The sequence below is a fragment of the Artemia sp. Qi Xiang Cuo genome, chromosome 9, assembly GCF_049724085.1.
Source record: "Artemia sp. Qi Xiang Cuo chromosome 9, ASM4972408v1, whole genome shotgun sequence".
NCBI classification, from domain to species: Eukaryota; Metazoa; Arthropoda; class Branchiopoda; order Anostraca; family Artemiidae; genus Artemia; species Artemia sp. Qi Xiang Cuo.
Window position 1 is genome coordinate 20,562,249 of NC_142802.1, and position 22,454 is coordinate 20,584,702.

Here is a 22,454-nt window from a genome sequence, read left to right on the forward strand (position 1 = left end):
TTCAAAACTTTAAAACAAAAAGAAATTACAAAATTGTCTCATCCTTGACCTAATTCTTTTTAGGTTTGTAATGTTAATCTTTACTCACATTTGAAACAAAAAAAAATTCTTACTTAATCTGTATTAAGGATAATCTGTATTAAGGGGAGGGATGAGACAATTTTCTCTCTTATGACACGCAGAACTGACTCAAAGAGCTTGCAGGTAGTTTAATTTTCTTCAGTTTTACTAACGTTTATAGGAATATGTTGAGCAAAAAGGAGAAAAAAGTGTAAGATTTTCTTATATTTTATTGTTCATTTTATAGATTTACTCAATCCTAACAAGCAGAGACAATTTGGAGATAACAGCATTACAATCCATCGTGGACTCGGAATTTTATGTGGACTATAAATCCATTTCTGTTCTTTTCTTTGCCTATAAAACATTTCCAAGTTCGAGCCAGGGCTGTACCGAGGACTCATGTTTGAGGAGGGGGGGGGGGTTAAAAGATTAAAAAATGCATCAAAAATACGTTTTTATTCCTTTTTATGACGGTTTTAGAAGTTGGACAAACATTTCAGGGGGGAGGGTTCAAACCCCCTAACCCCTCCCCTGAATACGGTCCAGATAATCCCTCCTGCTTTCCCGCAACATTTCTGTTATATTTTTTTCGTCATGTGTTTGTCATTTGTTTCTATTATCAAAGATGAAATTAATGGCTTTTAATTATTTCTATATGCTCCCCTTTTTGTTGAAATTTAATAGGTTCTGCGGTCCATTGAATTATTTCAAGTGACAACACAGCCTACTACAATAAAAGATTAGACATCGTTGGTTGACACAATATTTATAATAATAAGTTTTACAAAGAAGACTATCACAAATGATGATACTCATGAGTAAACACAAATTTTGACTGTCACCGTTTTAGTTTTCAGACCCCAAGAAAAAATTCTCTTAATTCTAATATCTTTGTCCGAGAGGAAGAGGATTCGAATCCTAGTGTACCCAATTATTTGGTTTGGGAAGGGGGTAGTGGCATGACTCTGTAAGCTCAGCCAGAGTCGACCCAGCTTTAAATTGGTATCTGGAGAAATCTGGGGAAGGTATACAGGAAGGGTGTGCGAAAGCACAGGAAAGTTGGCCCCCATCCCCATTGCACTTTCTGGCTGGAGGGCCAAGAAACGGAGATCAGCACCGCCGGTAGGGACTGTGAAGTCCAATACCGTATTCCTTTTTTTACCTTAAAATAAAGTTAACATCATTTTATTAATATGAAAAAGATTGCAACAGCAATATATATACAAAGCAATTTCACTTACACATTATACATTACTGGATAATCAAGGTAACCAAATTGTATTCAAAAATAACACTCCTTCATTCCACTTTAAATCATCAGCCTTTTAGAAATCACAATATTCATATAATAAATCTTAAGAAACACAATAACAATCAGTTTAAGAACAAAATATATGCACAAACCGGTATAGTGAGTGAATCTTTGCACAAAGAAAGAATATACAAACAAAAAAGGAGAAAGATATTCACATTACGAAGCTGTACATTGAAGGCTCTAACATCTTCTTTGGTTAAGGATTAAAGACCATTGGAATCTCTCTATTTAGCTCTCTTTTTTCAAACATTTTGAATCACTATATGGATGGAAGTTTGTGTTACTTCTCAGGAGCAATTGTCTACATACTAACCTAGCCCTACCAATTTTATAATAAATCAAATTACTTTAAAGGAACAGAATTGGCCAACTTTCAGACAACTGTAACTTGTATCCAAATAAATTTTCAGACCTTAAATTAGAGCCGTATCCAGGGGTGATAAGGTTACCCAGTTTGCCTCCCCTCCCCCCCCCCCCCAAAAAAAATTCCGACTCGTAAATGGTTACAAAATTCATGTGAACAAATTTTATTCCATTTCTTGAAGTTTTTTGTGGGTAACCACCCCCCTGAACAAAAATCTTAGATACATTGGTCTTTAATTAGTACCTAAATTTTAGCAAAGTAAAATTAAGATTGTTTTGATCTCTGTGGGGCTAGTAGAATCTAATTTTGTATTAAACTTTTATCGTTTATATTAAACTCTTTCACATTAAATAACATTAATTTGTTATTAAAATGAAAGTTTATTTATATTATGTTAGATTAAATAGTCTATCTTAAACTCATGTTGAAGCGGAAAAGTTATCATATATGTACCATTTGCTCGACAAATTTGATGGTTTGAAGTCTTTGGCGTCCTGACAAAGATACAGATATTTTCAATGGATTTCAAACAATTGTTACCGCAACCTAGAAGGAGATTTTAAGAAATAATTGTTTCAACGAGCTAGCTGGAAATTGTTACGAACAATTATTTCACGTGCTAGCAGGAAATTGTTACTAGAAATCATTTCCACTACCTAACAAGAAATTATTGCTAACAATTATCAGTATAATTCTCAACAATTCAAAACGCCGTTGCAGAATTGTTGAAGAATTTTAAGGCCCAAATTCAAAAAATACAAGAAATAACAACACGATTTGCGAACGCCTTCCTTTAGAAAATATTGGGGACGAATTTTGTTTTTTATACTTTTTGTTACATTTTAATTGTCACTTGAAAGTTAAAAGGCTTAAATCTTATTTGATTCTTGACAAACATTGATCCTATTTTACAGTTTCAACTCCCCCCTCCAGTTATAAAATGTCCTGATCCGATTTATTTTAGCCTTGTTTAAAAAGATTTGGAATGTTTACTTGGACATTTTAGTCCTCTGGCTCAATGAAGGACATAAAAAAAAAAAAAACTGAACTGTCATCAGCCTGATAGCTACAGCTAGTCACCAGCAACAAAAACAAAACCATTCAGAATTCATTTGCCTTCCTTAAAGTTACTTTGGAGTCCCAAATGCTGTTTTAAAACTTTGTTTGCGTGTCTCGAAAGAGTTCTATTTTTAAATTTTTATTCCAAATAAATATGATTTCACAAATGGTTGGTAAGTTGTAGCCAAAAATTGTTAGTAATCATTGAAACAACAAAAATTGGGCTTAGGAATGGATATAAAAGGCTACTGAAAATTAGAAATTACTTTTAAATTTTTTCAACCAATCAAATATGTTTTCCCAAATAAAAAGTATCCCATCTGTGTTACTTAAAAATTCTGATGCCATGATCTAAGTAAAAGTCTGATCAGAGCCGTTCAGAGGTGGGGGGAAGGGCAACCGGGAGGCTTCCCCAGGCACCGTGGCTGGGGGGCGGGCAGCAGGAGGGTTGCCCACTTCGATCAAATTGTTTACTTTGATTCAGCTTTTTTCGCTTATATTTGAGCCAGGAGGAGGGCGCTGCCATTAGTTTCTCCCCGGGTACCACCAAACCTAGAACGGCTATGATTATGGTGAAGTCATAATTGAGCTAACGACAGGTACATGGCATTGGTTTTGAAAAAAAGGTTATTAAAACTGGCTAAAAACAAGAATTTTTCCAAATTGGTGGACACAATATTAGGGGAAATTTATCCTTTTCTACTTTCATGAATTCTTCCCTCTTTTACGTTTTACGGTTTTTATACCTTGAACACCATGGCCCCAGGATCATTCCCAAAAACAGTAAAAATATAATATAAATGGTAAACTAAAAAATAGATAAAACACTTAAATACTACAGACTATACACTTATTATATATATATATATATATATATATATATATATATATATATATATATATATATATATATATATATATATATATATATATATATATATATATATATATATATATATATATTTATATTTATATATATATATATATATATATATATATATATATATATATATATATATATATATATATATATATATATATATATATTTTTTTTTTTTTAGGTATATATATATATATAGGTATATATAAAAAATTATTATTATTCACACTTGTAGATTATTTAAAGTGATACAATACATTCAATATATCTAAGCATTTAACAATTTACATGTACATCCAAAGATGTATCAATTCCCTATCATAAAAGTTCACAGATAAGACCTAGAGATTTATACCCTCCCTATTTTTTTTTTTAAATTATAAAAAGGTCGTAACAATTTTTACCCGCTTATTAATAAAAAATAATGAACATTTAAATACTCTTTGATTTACAAGAGAAAACTACTGATTGAGTTTTTTAATAAAACTTCTTCCAATCGAAATCCAAACAGTGATGGTTATTAGTTTTGGTAAAAAAAAAAAAAATAATAATAATAAACTGAGCCTACATATACATAACCATAAATAACACAGGAAGCCCAAAATATTTTTAGGGAAAAAATTTCCCTCACACAAAATTAACAAACATTTCATGATAAGAACATAGCGTAAGATGATAATGGGGGAGGGACTGAGGTAACGTTTTCTCTTACGCAGAACTGATTCAAAGGGCTTGGGAACAGAGAAAAACAATTTGCAGAGAAAATTCAAAAAAAGATTCATTAATTGAATTTATTTTAAACCATTAGTCACTGAGTGGAGACAATGTTCATAAATGCCATTTATCTAGTGTCAAAATGTTAAATGTCAGTGTGAAATTTATTTAAGGTGTTATGTGAGCGTTGAGTCAACTCAGCCAGCGCAGTCGAGTCAATCTGAGTACTTGGGCAATAGAGGATAATTTTCGCTTATAATATATAATATTATAAGATTAGCTAAAACTGGTTTTTAGCCAAGATTAGCTTTAGCCAATCTTATTTTAAAAATAAAATAAGATTGGCTAAAACTAATTTTTGGTTTGATGAGTATTTGATGGTAAAAATTATCATTTTAGCTCTGAGGAATATCCATAACAACGTACAAAGTTGATCGAGTCAACCAAGCGCTTTGAAGGATCATCTTTGCCAAACATAATGGAAAATTGTACAGGAATAAAAAAACGATAAAAATTCAACAAATGTGGCCTATTTAAAGCCAACATCGAATCTGAATATACAGGGTAAAATCTGTAATTTCTTATAAAAGAGATTTACTGGTCACCCTTTTTCTTTTTCCCTTTCTTTTTTCCGGGAACCGCCGTCTTTTTCTTCGCTAAACAACGCTGACAATACCAATTCTCAGATTCAGATGGCGCCACTCTTATACCGACACAAACCCTGCAAAAGAAGCACAAATTAATCAATAAAAAAAACTAATTTTATTTTTGGCCGTTTACAAACATAATGGACTGAAAAATGTAAAAAAAACATCTACTAAACATAAAAAAATACAGAATTAATCCAAAAACACGCATAAATTCCACATATTTGTTTCATCCGTTCAAAGGCCATCATGACCAAGTCCATAAAACATAGAATAAAATATCCCTCCCCCATGTGTTATTCGTGAATTGACATTACTGCTTCAGTATATTTTCAAAGCAGTCTAAATCAACATGCGTTGATCACACGCCAGAGGTTCATGGGAATTAGTATCGGAAACAAGTGGGGGTGGGTGGGTGGTTTTCAACCCGAAAAAAGTCCATTTTGGCCAAATTTCTTCTGAGGAGGTACTGAGGCGTCCTTTAGACCAACTCGTGTTCAACCGCTTACCGTTCCATATACATCGTTTAGCCAGTGAAAAAAGATAATCCCATAAATATTTTGGTTAAACCTCCGCTCAACTATCCTCAATACAGGATTGAGGATAATAACAAAAAAAAAAAAAAAAAAAAAAATAAATAAAAGAGGTTCTTTCTCAAGGAACAGTGAAAAGGCCAGCAATGAAAAAGTCAGATGCCTATTTAAAGAGTCCGGACCTCTTTTATTTTAGTATTTTTCTTTATTGTCTGTCTACTTATATATTCTTTGAGGCCAACCTGACTCTTATACATGATAATGGTAGATGGTAATAAAATCAAGGTAGGTTTAAAGAAAAATCAAGGCCTGACATCCATAGCTTAGGTAAGCTTATTACCATCTACCATTATCAAGTCTGTCTTTACAGACATGTGGACTTACATACAAACTCTTTTTTTTCATTTTTAGTGCTGCACTGAGGATGGTTGAGCGGAGGTCTCGGACAAACCGTTCAGTGCTAGTGTACAACTAGAATTCTAGTTGTTATCTAAAATGAAGTAGTGGAATTTATAGGAACAAATATAGGATTTTGGGCTACACTTAAATAATTAGGGTGGCTGATAATAGACTATTAGTAAAAGAAGCCAAGAAAAAAACAAAAAGGTATTTTTATAATCTGAAAACAAAAATTTAAGTTTCACTCAAAGTTGATTGAAAATTGTTTTCATGACAAACTATTATTTATTCCCCAATTGTACTATATCAAAAAGCGTTTTAAAAGTTCTGCTTTTGTTTTAATGAGCTGTTTTAAGGCTTTTTGATCAATTTTTAGAAAAACGACACAAATAATCTGAGGTAGATCTTAAGTTACATATCTTTATATCATAATATCAAAACGATCAAATGATTTAGCTTGTGATAAAATGTGTTTCTGCAAAAAAAAAAAAAAAAATAATAATAATAAAAAGAAACACCTTTGCTTAATATAATATGTACTTTTATCTTACAAAAAAAAAAAAAAAAAAAAAAAAAAAATGAAGAAAAGAAAAGAAAACAGATTATGCTAAAAGCTTTTGCACGAGAGAGGGAGAGAGAGAGAGAGAGAGAGAGAGAGAGAGAGAGAGAGAGAGAGAGAGAGAGAGAGAGAGAGAGAGAGAGAGAGAGAGAGAGAGAGAGAGAGAGAGAGAGAGAGAGAGAGTAGAAGTAAATTAGCAATTAAATGGTGAGCATGGTCGCGGCCTACTCCTTTCTTGAAGCCGGTGTATAAGAGTTATCAGATATCTCATCAATAATTAATAACTCAAAAACTGTGCACAAAACCGGTGACACCGTAATTGGCCTAAAAGAAAAACAATGATCCGAGGGCTTTCCCACATATAATTAATGCTAAGAAGTCGTCATCAAAGTCACAAGCTTTACTCGATAAAAGCCAGAAACTACTACTTGACAGATATCAAGCCGATTATATTAAATTTACAGGAATAACGTTTGGAATGAGCCTAATAATATAAACAAAAACTTTGAACATATTCATACCAGTGGTACCAGTCATCACATTCGTCACAGCCAATCATTGGAGTTCCATCATCCTGCCGTCCACACGTTGGACAGATCCAAATTTTGTTCCCTTCTTCATCCTAGAATTCAAAATAGAAATGTTATGGACATTCAGACAATGTAAACATAAAACTATAGTAACTATTTTGGCACTAAGTCTCTTAGACCTCTTAATTTATGTTGTTATTCACCCTACTTTATGATACTCTTATCTTACCTTATGCTAATTACTTATCTTACTTTATCTTGTTATTATTTATCCTTGAACCCCTCCTTACTTATCTTTTTGATTTTCATTAGAAACAAAAATCATAAAAAAGACCCAAACATTAAATTTCTAGAAATGATTGACAATGAGTTTAACCAAATTTATGTGTTTTTTTTTCATAAAGGTAATTTAATTACCTTTATGAAAAAATTTAATTCAATTTTTATGAAAAAAACATAAACATTTAATTTAACTCATTTTTAATTTTTTTCTCCTTTCTTTGCATTATCTATCAGCGAGTAATGTGCTCAGTGGCGTGGGATAAGAAACGGGTTGGGTGACTTGGATTTGAACCCCTACCACTAGCATGAGTTTAACAAAGTACCTAGAACTCCATTCGAAGTCTAGACTACATCATTGGATAAAAGTGGACAAGAACACCTTTTTGCAAACTTAGAAAGTTATTGTGCTAGGTAATGAGGTGTAGCCTACTTTTAACACATACAAGAGCATGAGAAGAAAAAAGCCCTCAGTTGCAGGGTTGCAACCTGTAGCACGAGAGTGCTATTTTAGCACTATTTTATTGCGTGTAGCACTTGCTCAAGGTTGCTAAAATGCCACGTAAGTCAGTTTTTTGATAATAGCACTGAAAATCACTGTAAAGCACGCAAATTTAAGCAATTGTAGCAGTTTAGGAACTGACCGTAGTGGCAATCCTGATTTTTTTTTTTTTCAACTTAAGAAGGTACCCGTCTCAGTAATAATAGTAGCTTCTATCAGGCATAATTGCACAGTACCAAGGTCGGTGACAACTAAATATAATTTTTTGAATTGGTATTTACACAACCACATTTATCTTTCAAAAGAAGGAAAAATCGGAATTCAGTTTATAATAAAAATAACTTCCATTTGCATTTACACAGTTCGTGTTAATAACACAACAGCAGACAATTAGACAATCACATTTATCTTTCAAGGCATGAAAAATCGGATTTTTTTATACGATTTTTATTGTATTACAAATAAGAAATTAAATAAATACTCTCGATTCTTTCCTTTTCAGATAATAGAGTGTTATTTGATATATTCCTATTCTCCTCTCAAAGATAAAGTTAGTGAATTGCCAAAAATTACGGAAATAAAAACAACTATTCAGGAAAATATAAGTAATAAATTAAAATAAAACTCGTGACAGCATTAACAACAAACACTAAACGAATAAATAATTTTGATTGACTCTATTAAGTCTTGGCTGTTTGCATAAGAAAGTGATTGGCTATTATAATTTTTAAAATGGAATAGAGCTAATCTGATGGTACAATTCAACAGAGAAGCGATCTAAAATACTTACAAAGTACGACCCAACTGATTCAGCAAAATGAAGTGCCTCCTCCTGCTTTTTCTTTGCAGCAGCTCCCTTGGCTTGTTTAGGTGATGGCTTTTCTTTCTTTGGCTCCTTCGGTTTTGGAGTTTTCGGAATCTTCTCAGCCTTCTTCTTTTCAGGTTCTACTTTCTTTTTCTCTGGCACCACCTTCTTTTTCTCCGGTTCAACCTTCTTTTTTTCTGGCTCCACCTTCTTTTTCTCAGGTTGTCCCTTTTTCTTCTCAACGTCCTCAGGCATAGGAGATGGTGGCGGTTTCTTTGCCTTAGCTGCAGCTTTAGCAATGTTTGCCGCTTTTGGGGTTGGGGGAGGCTTTGGCGTTACTGCTTTGATTGGGCTTGGCGACCTTTTGACAGCTTCCTTCTTTATTTTAGCCGGTGACTTTTTACGTTCCTTCACCTTTTTAGAAGCTATTACTTTCTCTTCTTCCTTAGAGACTAAAATTTCCTTCTGCGCTTCTTTTTCTTTTCTTGTCTCTTCTTTCTCTCTGGCCTCCCTTTTTTCTCTTTCTTCTTTTTCTTTTGCTTCCTTTTTTAGTTGGTCTTCCTTTTCTTTTTCTTCTTTTTTAATTTTTTCTTCCCTTTCTTTTGCTTCTTTCTTTAGTTTTTCTTCTCTTTCTTTCGCCTCCTTCTTTAGTTTTTCTTCTTTCTCTTTCGCCTCCTCCTTTAGTCTTTCTTCTTTCTCTTTTGCCTCCTTCTTTTCTTTTTCTTCTTTCTCCTTTGCCTCCTTCTTTTCCTTTTCTTTCTTTGATGGCTTAGGCGAACTGGAAAATAGAAGTTGATATATATATATATATATATATATAATATATATATATATATATATATATATATATATATATATATATATATATATATATATATATATATATATATATATATATATATATATATATATATATATATATATATATATATATATATATATATATATATATATATATATATATATATATATATATATATATATATATATATATATATATATATATATATATATATATATATATATATATATATATATATATATATATATATATATATATATATATATATATATATATATATATATATATATATATATATATATATATATATATATATATATATATATATATATATATATATATATATATATATATATATATATATATATATATATATATATATATATATATATATATATATATATATATATATATATATATATATATATATATATTTACACAAAAGAATAATTGACTATAATATTTTTGGGAATAGACTCATGCTTAAAGCCATAGAAGCGTTTCCAAAAAGTAACTGAAAACAACAATCAAATTTATCAAGCTGTTGATAAAGACTTATTCTTCTTTTTCAGAACAAAATTTGTACTTTACTGAAAAATATAAATATTTTTACTTTTATAACTTTAATAAATCAAATAATATTAATATTTTGATTACTAAATATGAGTATATATATATATATATATATATATATATATATATATATATATATATATATATATATATATATATATATATATATATATATATATATATATATATATATATATATATATATTAAACTGACAATGCACATTCATTTGTATCTATTCAGTAAAGTACAAATTTTGTTCTGGCCTTGGGAAGGCATAGGGGTATTACGCCCAACTTATGTTAATTTCTGCTCGTTTTGAGTTTGACTCGATTATTTATTATAATTTCTGTTCGTTTTTGGTTTCATTTATTTATTGATGCTGATGTGTGGTAGTTTGACGCTTGGTAGATTATTTGATATTAGTTTTGCTCTTTTTTTGTCAAATCGAGTTCTTTATTTTTCTTTGAAAAACTTATTTTGTAGAAAGTTTTTTTTAACTAATTTCTGTTCGTTTTATATTGACAAAGTCATTTCAGGGAAAAAGAAAATGATACTTTAAATCTTTTCGTTTTTTAAGACTTCATAGTTTGGCCTGCTATTTGTATGCTGGAGAAAACTTTTCAGCAATTTTTATCAACATAAACCCTGTTAAAAATTTGGACACAAATAGTACTGCTTAATTTAGTTTCATATCTCCTCTAGTTGACCTGAAATGGAAAACTTTATACCATTCGCAAAAAAATCTGTTTACTTTCTTTGATAGCTTGGATACACTTACGCTATTTTGATTTGGTTAAATTTTAAGAGCAGAAATAGCCCCGAAAGTTTGAACATAATACCCTCAGTCATTCTTGGGATACTGCTGAGATGCCTTATTGGGAATTAGCATTAAATTTTAATGCTAATTTATTGGGAAGTGCATTTTGATTTAATCTTAAGGCAACATTTAGTTTTTAAACATAATGGGCAAATGGGAGGGTGGGAGTGAAAGGGGGACTAGTTGCCCTCCAATCAATTTCGACTATTAAACAGGGCATCAGCCCTTTCTACTTACAATCGATTGAGGCCTTTTCGAAGTTCATACGACAACTCCTTCGATACAAAGTGCCCTTGTCTAAACAACAATAACAACAACAACAAAGAATAGTACATTATACCTACCTCAATCTTTACTATAAAAATTTCGAGCCTTCCAATCACTTTCGAATATTGAAAAGTGCACTAGGCCTTTGGATTTCCAATCGAATTAGCCCTTTTGGAAACGACAACGCTTTCTAAAAACACCTAATATGCCCCCAGGGCAAAAATTACCTTACCCTAAGGTCATTCTCAAAGACCTAATTTCCAGAACTTTAAACTACGTTGAACAACATGGATATCTCAAAATTTTAACTTGCTGGGTTCGGGAAAATTACGAGCGTCAGAAGGGGGTTTTTTACTCTTCAGTCACTTTTATCTGTTGAAAATGATACTATATCTTTCAGTTTCTAATTGAATTAGCCCTTTTGAAGTTTCTACGATAACGCTTTCAATGAAAACTTTATATACCCCCAGAATATAACTTACAACACTTGCCCTGAGGGCTGTAGGGGTAGGGGTTGTCATCCTTAAAGACCTAATTTCTAAAACTTTCAAGTACGTTGAACAAAATGGTTATCTAAAAATTTTGATTAGATGTGTTTTGGGGAAAGGTGGGCGTGCAAGGGGGGGGGGGGTAGTTGCCCTCAAATAAGTTTCGACAATTAAAAAGGGTACTAGCCCTTTGGATTTAAAATCGAATGAGCTCTTTTTCAAGTTTCTATGACAAAGATTTCAATAAAAACCTTATAAGCCCCCAGGGCATAACTTATAATCCTTGCCCTGAGGGTTTTGGGGGAGTGTCCTCCTCAAAAATGTTTTCTATCTGGAAATCAACTACGCTGAACAAAATGGCTATCTCAAAATTTTTATTGGATGTGTTTGGGGGAAGGATGGGTGTGGGGGGGCTAGTTGCCCTCCAATCACTTTCAACTATTAAAAAGGGCACTAGCCCTTTGAATTTCCAATCGAATGAACTTTTTTGAAGCTTCTACGACAACTCCTTCTTTAAAAACCTTATATGCCCCCAGGGTATAACTTAAAACCCTTGCCCTGAGGGCTGTTGGGGAGTGTCCTCCTCAAAAATATAATTTATATCTGGAAATCAACTACACTGAACAAAATGGCTATCTCAAAATTTTGATTGGATGTGTTTGGGGAAATGATGGGCTGGGGGGGGGGGGGGCTTGTTGCCCTCCAATCACTTTCGACTATTAAAAAGGGCATTAGCTCTTTGAATTTCCAATCGAATGAGTATTTTTTGAAGTTTCTATGGCAACGTCTTCTATAAAAACCTTGTATGCCCCCAGGGCATAACTTAAAATCCTTGCCCTGAGGGTTGTGTCCTGCTCAAGTACATATTTTCTATTTGGAAATCAACTACGCTGAACAAAATGGCTATCTCAAAATTTTGATTGGATGTGTTTGGGGGAATGATGGGCGTGGGGGAGGGGGGGGCTAGTTGCCCTCCAGTCACTTTCGACTATTAAAAAGGGCACTAGCCACCCCAATTTCCAATGAAATGAGCCCTTTTCGAAGTTTCTACGACAACTCTTTCAATACGATGGGCCTGGATATGGAGGAAAAAAAAACAAAAAAAAAACACATTGTGCCCCTATCGTTCTTAACTTGGGCAGAGGTAGCGCGCTGCCTATGATCTAGCTCATCTGTATGGTTATATACGCTTCGTTGTATATGATGCAGTGGTAAATGGAGAACATGCCATAAAACCAGAGTTGCAACTTAGGGGAGATCTTGGGAGAAAAACAGACCAGAGGCTAAAATAAAATATGAAGAATTGTTCTTAAATAGGTTAAAAATGTAGTTTTATCCTGTTTCCACAAGATAATACCCACTTCCAAAGATTTGTCAAATACCCCCCCCCCTAAAAAGTTAGTTTTGCGTTTTAATCCCCTTTCCCCCTTAAGAACTACCCTCGGCATAGGAAAAAAATATTACGTTAAAATTAGTAAAAAGTTGTACTTTGTAGAACACAGTCCTTGTACAAAAGTTTGGGTCAAAATAAAATAATCATCAAAACGGCCTTTACAAGCAAGCAATACCAAAAATTTCTTGGTACAAAAAAAAGACATAAAAATAAGAATTGGAAAATATACTCTAGGTCAAAAGTGAACAGCAATAAATTTCGCTCAATTAAAATCAATATGGAGAACCTAATACGATAAAAACAATTTAAAGTTATTTAAAGATTAAATTTGGAAACAAATGAGGGCATAGAACATCTGTTGTACCTGTTTGTTTTGTTTTAAATTGGAGTGATCACATAAACTTTTTGACCTTTCTAACTTGGGAGGCAACTTGTGAGTGGGCTGCCATGGGGAGGGAATGTATCTTGGATCCAGCAACTATTAAGAGCCTAGGGACCACAGTTGACGCAAAACACCTTACATCTGTCAGTCAGGAGAACTAAACGTGCTTTATACAAAATACAAGCGTAGGGCATTTAGGCTTTGAAAACAATCAAAAAATGCTCTCTTCTGAAATGTTTGGATTTGGTGTGTTCTCAGTTAGGCTATGATGCCGAATGGAAGAGGCATTTCTAATGAAGGCCTAATAAAAGATATACAAACAATAAGAATGTGATATACTCGGCATAAAAATTTGAAAGAAGGTTAAGGCTTAAAATCAATATTAGTCTCTTACACAGATGGGACCGAGCCCTAATCTAGAAGCGAAGCAGTCATTAGTGTTGAAGTTCCAAAATCATTTATTATTATTTGCTTTCTTTTATGCAGCCAATTTGCTTTGAAGAAAACAAACTTTAACGTTATTGTTCAATTATCAAAGGCTAGTCATCCCAGTTTTATACAATACTATTCCTCCTATACCATGAAATCATAAACAACATTCGATATTCAAACATTTTTTTTTTCTGAATCAAAAAGGGGAGGAAATGTTGGTTCACTTTTTTTCACATTTCCTTTTGATTTTTTTGAATAAATATTTTTTTTTAGTTTTAATGGAATATATTTTGCGTGAATTAAAAATTAGTAAATCAATTTTATTGATTCCCCCCCCCCCCAAAAAATTATTGAATAAAAAAGGGAGATTAAAGTAGATCTTTACAATTTTTATACGCTTTTAAAGAATTGAAAAACCCTCTGCATTTTTCTTTTTATAAGTCATAAAAATTTCTGTAAGTACTTGAATTTTGGACAAACTATAGCTTCTACAATTTGCGAATATCAAAGTGAGTCTCCCTGCTACAACACGATCCAGCTGAAAGTAAAAGAAAATATCCCTTTAAATACATTCCGAAAATCGGTTGGAAACAAGGGTTATTCCACCCTTGTTTCCTGTTTGATAGCGTTAAGTCGTCGGCCAGACCTATCAATGCGGAAATTTGCTGATAATCCGATTCTTACTATAACTGTGAGTTTCAAAGCAGTGGCGTCATTACAATTCGTCAGATCTCTTTCGAAATTCGAGCGCGAGTAAAATTAAGGATCCATCTCAACTAAGGCACAGGTTGGTCTGTTTTGTAAGAAAAATTCCCTTAAATTTCTTTTCAAAATAAAACTTTACTGTTAATACTAATTTAGATAATAGTTACCATTTCTGAGCCAGCTATAAATGGCAATTTTTTCTCACTAGCCATTTTATTAAACATGTTTTTTCTAATTTTTGGTTACAATGGGGTTCGTCCTATACTAAATTACAGCTATTGGTGTAACCATGATCTCGTCAAATACGGAGATACCACTTGACATTAGTAGGCAAGGTAACACCAAGAAGTCTAATATGGAAAGCAATCCCAGCGAGAGGTATAGGGGTAAAAAAGATGCAGAACTATTCAAGAGCTAAGCACGAAAACTGAAATTTTATTCTAATTAATTGTTATATTGTTAGAAGAAGCTTCAGTTCAAATGTCATCTGAATTTTTCTTAAGAAATCGGAACTTCTAGACCAGATATTTCGTCACCGAATTTCCATGTACAAGGAAGATTTTCATCGATATTCTTAACCACGGTTGCAGTAATAGTTATAGCCTAGTAAGAAGCTAACCACCAGTAGTAGCCATGGGCACCCATAGGCTGAATTTTAGGGGGGGGGGTTGGCTTACCTGGTTTAATCAGCACTTCCAACAATTTACAATAAAAATCTCAAAACAAAAATATATAAATATTAGGTAGCGTCATTCAGCCAGGGGGACTGCCCCCCCCTGGCTTCCCTTATGGGCACCCATGCTAGTTGCCAAAACATTTTCTAAATAAACGTCCCTATGTAGAGGAATCGTCATTGGACGCTGGTGAAAAAGTGACTAAATCCATATTAAACTCAAAAGTAAAAAGTGATGACGAAAATAAATTTACGGGAATTTCAGAAAGGAGCTTCAAAACCCTCAAAAACATGGGCTCGTAAACATAAAATAGTGTGCCATTGTAATCACCATGAAAGAAAACCCCTACCGGGAGTTTTCAGCACTCCATCCTGAAAGTTGGAGAAACTCGTATTTTAGCTCGGGTAGAACGATATACTTTTTATTGGGCACTGGAACATCGTAGAGTTGTTTATGCGCTTTATAATCAAGAAAAGTAAAGAGTCAAATGAAGTTCTTTGCGGTAATCCACAAAAAAACTGGTGGAAAATTAGAGTTACTATTCGGTATTTCATCCCTTGGCAACATGCAACAGCTGGCAACACTTGGCTACAGTTTGACAATAGGCAGCAATAATTATTACAACGAAATGATGAACGTGAAATCCAATTAAAATTATATCAATGTGTATACTACGATCAATCAAAGCAAAAGACTTGTAGAATCCGACTTGAATAAGGTTGAGCTAGGTCCTTATTACCTCAAGATTTTTATATATGGTCTCAGGGAGGCTTGCTAAGTAATGACAGGTGGAAGTCCTACCCAAAATGGTCATCATCTATAGGATGTAGAACTTCTTCTTTTAACTAATCTGTTGAGAATTTTTCATACAACTTATTGAAAAGAGCAGTAGGTACAGATTGTATTTAATGCCTCAAAAGACAATTAAAAAAGCAGACAATCTGTGAGTAAGGGAGGCTTTTACAAAAAAAGAAGTTAAAGGCACTAACGAAGAAGAGGCAGTCATATTCTAGAGGGACGACATGAGAAATTGAACCAGAGGACATGGAGATATATTAGTTCTTTTCAAAGGGCCGATTTTTTTAGATTCTCAGAACGGTTAATAATTGGGTGAATTCAACCTAATTTGTAGAGGGAAAAAAGTAGATCTTCATCGACTTTATATAGGCTTTGACCAATTGATATAAAGCATAGGTTTCATCGTCGCAATTAATGAACCAAGTTCAATATTACATTTGTGTTTCACAAGCGCATTTAAAACATGAAAAGATACTCATTGGAATAGAAAACTAACAGGACTTGGGTGCATTAAGGGGTTTCGAAGCTGCTCTTAGTCCTATTAAGGATATAAAAAAACAATTTACTCCTGATTAGAAATTCTAGTGAATATTGCGCGTCTCGTCCGAAATTTTTTCGGAATTCGGATTATATTGTGGTAACACAATTTTGCGCAACATAATAATATAAACAAGTAACAAAGATCTTTATCATCACTCCTAATTTTTGTTTTCTACTCTCCGGCCAAGAATTCACAATGAATGGCAAAACAGTGTGGCATCATTTTGGCTCCAAATAGGAAATTCTACCACCTAGTGGTACTAAAATACACCTCCTTGAGAGCAAATTAAGCACACCATTTAAGGACTCTTACGAGCGCAAAAGCTCATTCCCAAATAAAATAGGGAATTATAAAATTTACACGTTTATTTTGGGTAGGAAATTATTCTGAATGAAGTTAGTACTTTGTTACAGCTTGTCAGTGAAAAGTCTTTGAAAAAAAGTATGTAAAATATAAAGCCCGAATGAAAACGAGAAATACGTATGCCTTTCCACAATGGGGTGTAGCCTAACATCCTGAAATTTGATGAACTTAAAAAGCTGGAGCATAAAATGAAACTATCCAAAATCAATCTTACGTTTAAAAAAACCTTTGCGCTTTTAAACCATCCAAAAAAGAGGCGTGAAAGTTATAACTGGAGTCCTTTACTTAATTAACGACGACGGCTTGACAAGAATCAACCTAAGGTCAGTCAAAAAGGGTTGTCAATTTCTTAACGATTAATTTTAAACGTAAATGGCTCAACTCCAACCTTCACCGGCATCTCCTCCCTCTTATTGAACAAAATCTCTCACCCCTTCTAACACCAGACTCACGACAAAAGTCTCACCAAAAAGACTCACACCAGTCTCACCCGGTTATGTCGACGACGAGGTACTGCCACTTTTGGGCCCTACTTTTATTCCGAATTTTCATTATCGCAATTTTCCAGCCCTACCAGATTATTTTAGGCGGTAATATTTACGGCATTTTGACAAGCTACTTCAAGGTAATTTTTAAACTTGATAAAAATGTATTTTTACCTATTTTAAAAACTCTTAATTTTGTATGGGTAGCTTATGATAGCTTCGTGCTATTTTAGTACATAAATCACATTTTATTCCACTCAGAGCAATCCATAAATAAAACACAACTTCAGCAAAAATTTTGAAGCCTTTAAACGTGGTTCAAGATAATTTAATTATATTCAAAGGGGTATGGGATTGGAAAATGATTACTTATCTCAGATTTAGATGCCCATCCAAAGAAATAAATAGAAGATATATACGTTATCTGGTGTTTATTTGAATATTCAATTTTCTACTAAAATATGGCCGTCAAGAATAGAACAATTCAATAATTTGGGGCCTTTGCCCTTGGAGCTCCGGGGGTCACTTCCTCCCTTAAGGCAAACTTTTTTACTACTAATACAAACAACTCACCGCAGTACCATGCCGACTGAGCCCTACACGTCTAAGCACGCTCCTCCTCCATCCCAATCTATTGAAAACCTCCCTCTTTGCACCTTCCCAGGAATTTCCCATTTACCTTAAATCTTTCCTTACACCATCCTCCCATCCCAAACGAGGTAGACCTGCTTCCTTTTAGCCCTAGATGTTTGGTCAAAAAGAACAATATTTGGCAATCTGTCATCCTTCATCCGCAAAACTAGTCATCCCAACTCTTCTCTAATTAAAGCCCTAAAAAATGGGATTGAACCACACTTTTCGTACAGCCTACCGTTTGAAATACGGTCAGTCAGTCAGGTACCCAAAACAATCTGTAGGCAATTTCCTGGAAAATGTCTAGCTAATCTATCTCCGTTTTTCGGAACGCCTTTTTACCTTTCTATTATCGTGATAGAAATGTGTATCTCAATTCTAAATCCAGTTCTATGGGGTACGAGAGGATGAGTACGAGGGTCCACAGGGCCGAACAGGGGACACGGTACCCTCCAATCACTTTTACCCTAAAAATGGGCACTATTAACTTCAATGTCTAATAAAACGTGCACCCTCTGAAGCATCTATGACCATACGTTCTATATGAAGTGGTCGAAAAAAAAACGAATGGGAGAAAAGTCGCTCTTTACTAAATAGACACTGCTAAGCTGACTTTAAAAATATGTCATGGTGGTGGAAGTAGCTACAACCCAGTAAAGAACAAAACTACAGCCCATAGTAACCGAAAATTTAAAAAACGCGTTTTGCTTTCGCTTACAGAAGGCAGGCAAACCATAAAGCAGCTTCATTAGCGTAATTTACTCACAGCAATGTTGGAAAGGAGAAAGAGGAGAGAGAGAGAGAGAGAGAGAGAGAGAGAGAGAGAGAGAGAGAGAGAGAGAGAGAGAGAGAGATAGAGAGAGAGAGAGGGAGATAAAGAGAGAGAGAGAGATAGAGAGAGAGAGACAGAGAGAGACAGCGGGAGAGAGAGAGAGAGAAAGAGAGATGCAAAAGCCTAACAAGATGATTCTCTAAAGCTGTAATTCAAAATAAACATCGTCATTTAATATCAAAAGTAAGAAAAGATAAGGCGTACAAAAATGGCACAAAGTCTAAAGGAAATTGTACTTTAATCTAGCAGGAATTGAGATCAAAATGAGTGAGAACCAAAATCAAAATTTCATACAAAAGAAAAAGGCAGACATAAGTGTTGTGATGAAACATAAAGAATGAGAATGGTAGCTTAAACTGCAATTTAGCACGTTACTAATTTACCTTTACCCCTTCGTTAATAATCAAGCCTAATCTTCAAAAAGCGTGTTTTATTCGGCTATCTAAACTGAAATTTCGTCGCTTTTTCGGAAATCACAAACAAAACAAGGATCTTATATGCATAAGAAAGACAAGCACACTACGAAAGAACGTCCACACTGCAAATAAGACGGCAGTCCATTGTGAATAGTAGTTTCGCGAAACTGGTCACAAGAGATACAGGTATGGATGTACATTTTTGTATTCTATTCAAAAAAAGAGATCTTCTATAGATAGTAAGGATTAAAAGCTACCACATATATGGTACTATAAAATGGTACCATAATTACCATGCATATCTAATGGCCACTATAAAAACTAGGTGGCAGTCTATTGCGAAAACTAGTTTCTCGAAAATCACCACAAGATATACATGTATAGCTGTGCTTTTTAGCATTTCATTCAAAATAAAAATCTCATATCGATAGGAAGGGCCAATAAATGCCACAGAGTAGCCACTATGCAAATAAGGTGAAAGTTCTCTGAGAAAACCGAGAAACTGTGTCCGAAATTTGTCGCAAGATATACTTCTATAGACGTAAATTTTAGCATTTTATTCAAAAAGAGATCTTATATCAATAGGAGGAACTAATAAGCTACCACGGAATGACCACTATGCAAATTAGGTGGCAGTTCATTGTGAAAACTAGTTTCCCGAAAGTTGTCGTAAGATATACATGTATAGATGTGAATTTTAGTATTTTATTCAAAAAGAGGTCTTATATCGATAGGAAGGAACAACAAGCTACCACAGAATAACCGTTATAGAAATTAGGTGGCAGTCCATTGTGAAAACTAGCATTCCGATAATTGTCGCAATATGCACATGTAAAGATGTGCATTTTAGCATTTCATTCAAAAGAGATTTTATGTCAATACGGAGGACAAACAAGGTAACACACAATGGCCACAATGCAAATAAGGCGACAGTCCATTGTGAAAGCCAGTCTCCGGAAAGTTCTCGCAAGATATACCTGCATGTCTCCTTTACAGGCCATGGAACTTTTTCGGGGATTTGTGATTGAATTTTCTGAATGATTTTGGTTGTTTTTTGGTTGAAATACCCCTTAATCTTTATTTTGTTATCTTATTCCACAAGTGCACCCTCGAGAACCACAACTTATCCTTATACTTTGTTTTCACGGACACCCAGGATTTCTCTAAGGACACGATTTGCTTAGAGACCCCGCCCCCCTGAAAAATTCGAAAGATATGACATGTCAATCCATTATTGAGATTTCAGACCACCTCCTTTCCATCTCAACACGGAACACATTGACAACACGTAAGCTGCGTTTTCTCTACAGTTTGGGCTCTTATAAAGAAGCATGTTTTGATTTCGCAACTTAAATGAAATGAAACAGGTATAATTTTTAATAAACCCGGAATTGAACTCATTTTTAATCATTTTTGAGTTGCAACTACCCTTTAAAATCTTCTAAACTTCTTAGGGTTACACAAACTTCTAAGGTTTGAAACTTCAGAGGCAGTCGGCCTAAAAGACTAAATAGGTATAAACGAGAAACCTCTTGACGGTTGATTTGATTCACTCAGACTCGCATTTCTTGAAACTATATGCAAATGAAACAACAGGCTTTATCGACAGAGACATATGTGATTTGCAGACGCAACACTGTTGGTTTCGATTGTTCGGTAAGGCCCTATCTAACACGGTCGATACCAGTTCATTCAAGCATATGCAAAACAAACACTACTGTTCATGAGATCACCCAGTCTTTTAAAGTCAAATAATATAAAAGATCTAAAGCCGAACTTTTGTGGTTTCATGAAGGTAGCTGGCAATTGTATATGCAAGTAATTGTATATTATATGTTAGTCTATTTTAATTTTATACATCTTTTAGTCATATTTTTGTTTTAGTTTCTATTTTTTTTTTTTTTTCTACGCTGAAGAAAAACACAAAAATTATCTTTTTATAATATCTCAGAAATCAGAAACTTCTTCTGATTTCAGAACCTCTATAATTCAGAAACCTCTTCTTTCGAGGTTTCAATATTTGACACGGCGGGAAAAACTTAAACTAAATAACCTCCCAATTATACTTCACTACAATTGTCATTACATAGATAGATATTTTCTGATAAATTATTCCCAAGTCGATCACTGTCAACCCTAAAGGTCGTATCTGACATTTTTACACTTGTAAAGTAATTGCTCAAAACTGTTAACTAAGCTATTTTCAGTGAAGAATGGGAGGGGTCATAAACGCAATACAGATTGGGAGAATCAAAATGTAGCTGAAATTCTACTGCCTTGGCATTCTCCGTCTGAGCAAGGTTTGCAAATAAATCTGGGCAATTATCCCAGAAATGTAAAAATGCCACATGTGACCTTTGGACGTGACGGAGACGAACCATGTCCATGAAACAATCACAATATCCTGTTTTAAACTCATGTCTGCCTTTGTATAAACATAAATCAGTTACGGACTTCGTCAAGAAAAGCAAGCAATAGCTAAGACAAAATGGAGAATGTTTGTGCAAAATAAGTAAGAGAGGAACTTTAAATAATGGACGAGGATCTCTTTCTGAAGAGCAGCAACTGAGCATAATTGACAACACTGACATTTCTCTGAGACCGACGCATAGGCTTAAATCTAGAGAAAAAAAAATCTATTAGAATCTTAGCTATCACTTGCTCTAACTTTATCAGGAAATTTAGTTCAAACATTAGAAAAGGTATAGAAAAATCATTAAATTATCCTCTGTCGGGGAGAATTTCTCATGAGAGGGAGTTGGGGATAGGTTCTGATTCTCTACGACGGAAACCAACACTACCTTGCGCAACTGAGTAAAACGATAAAGTAGCTCACCACATAGTTACGGCATAAATCTCCTTGGGAGGGGGGAGAGTCGGGAACCTATAAAACCCCGAAAAATGAGTGAACTAAGAAGAAATCAAAAGAAAAACCTTGAAACGATGATAGCTGACAACATTCTAAAACAGAGTTTAGTTCTCAGAAGACGTTTTAACATCATATCTACCTACAGAGGTAATCAACTCTAAAACTGACTGGGAAAAAACAACATCCAAAAATAGTTCCCAAAATACAGCATCATCAAGGGAATAAGATCCTGAGCCCCCTCCCCTCCCCAAGAGTGTGATTGCATGTCCCTACATTTGAAGAAAATAAAGTAGATACGACACTAACCATAATTTTTTAAAAAAAATCGCAGCAC

The 22,454-nt window shown here is 33.7% G+C and overlaps 1 protein-coding gene across 5 annotated transcripts in view; it reads right to left on the minus strand.

The window, feature by feature from the left end:
* Nucleotides 1-3,908: 3,908 nt before the first annotated feature.
* LOC148948433 (uncharacterized) overlaps nt 3,909-22,454 on the minus strand; it is a 52,907-nt gene continuing 34,361 nt past the window's right edge. For all 5 annotated transcript variants that reach the window (XM_089094355.1, XM_089094357.1, XM_089094356.1 and 2 more), the window contains exons 10-12: nt 8,635-9,427; nt 7,055-7,155; nt 3,909-5,116 (exon numbers count right to left, since the gene is read on the minus strand). In XM_089094355.1, the coding sequence (XP_088950481.1) occupies nt 4,990-5,116; nt 7,055-7,155; nt 8,635-9,427 (1,021 nt within the window). In that variant the 3' untranslated portion in view covers nt 3,909-4,989. The remainder of the gene's footprint in view (nt 5,117-7,054; nt 7,156-8,634; nt 9,428-22,454) is intronic.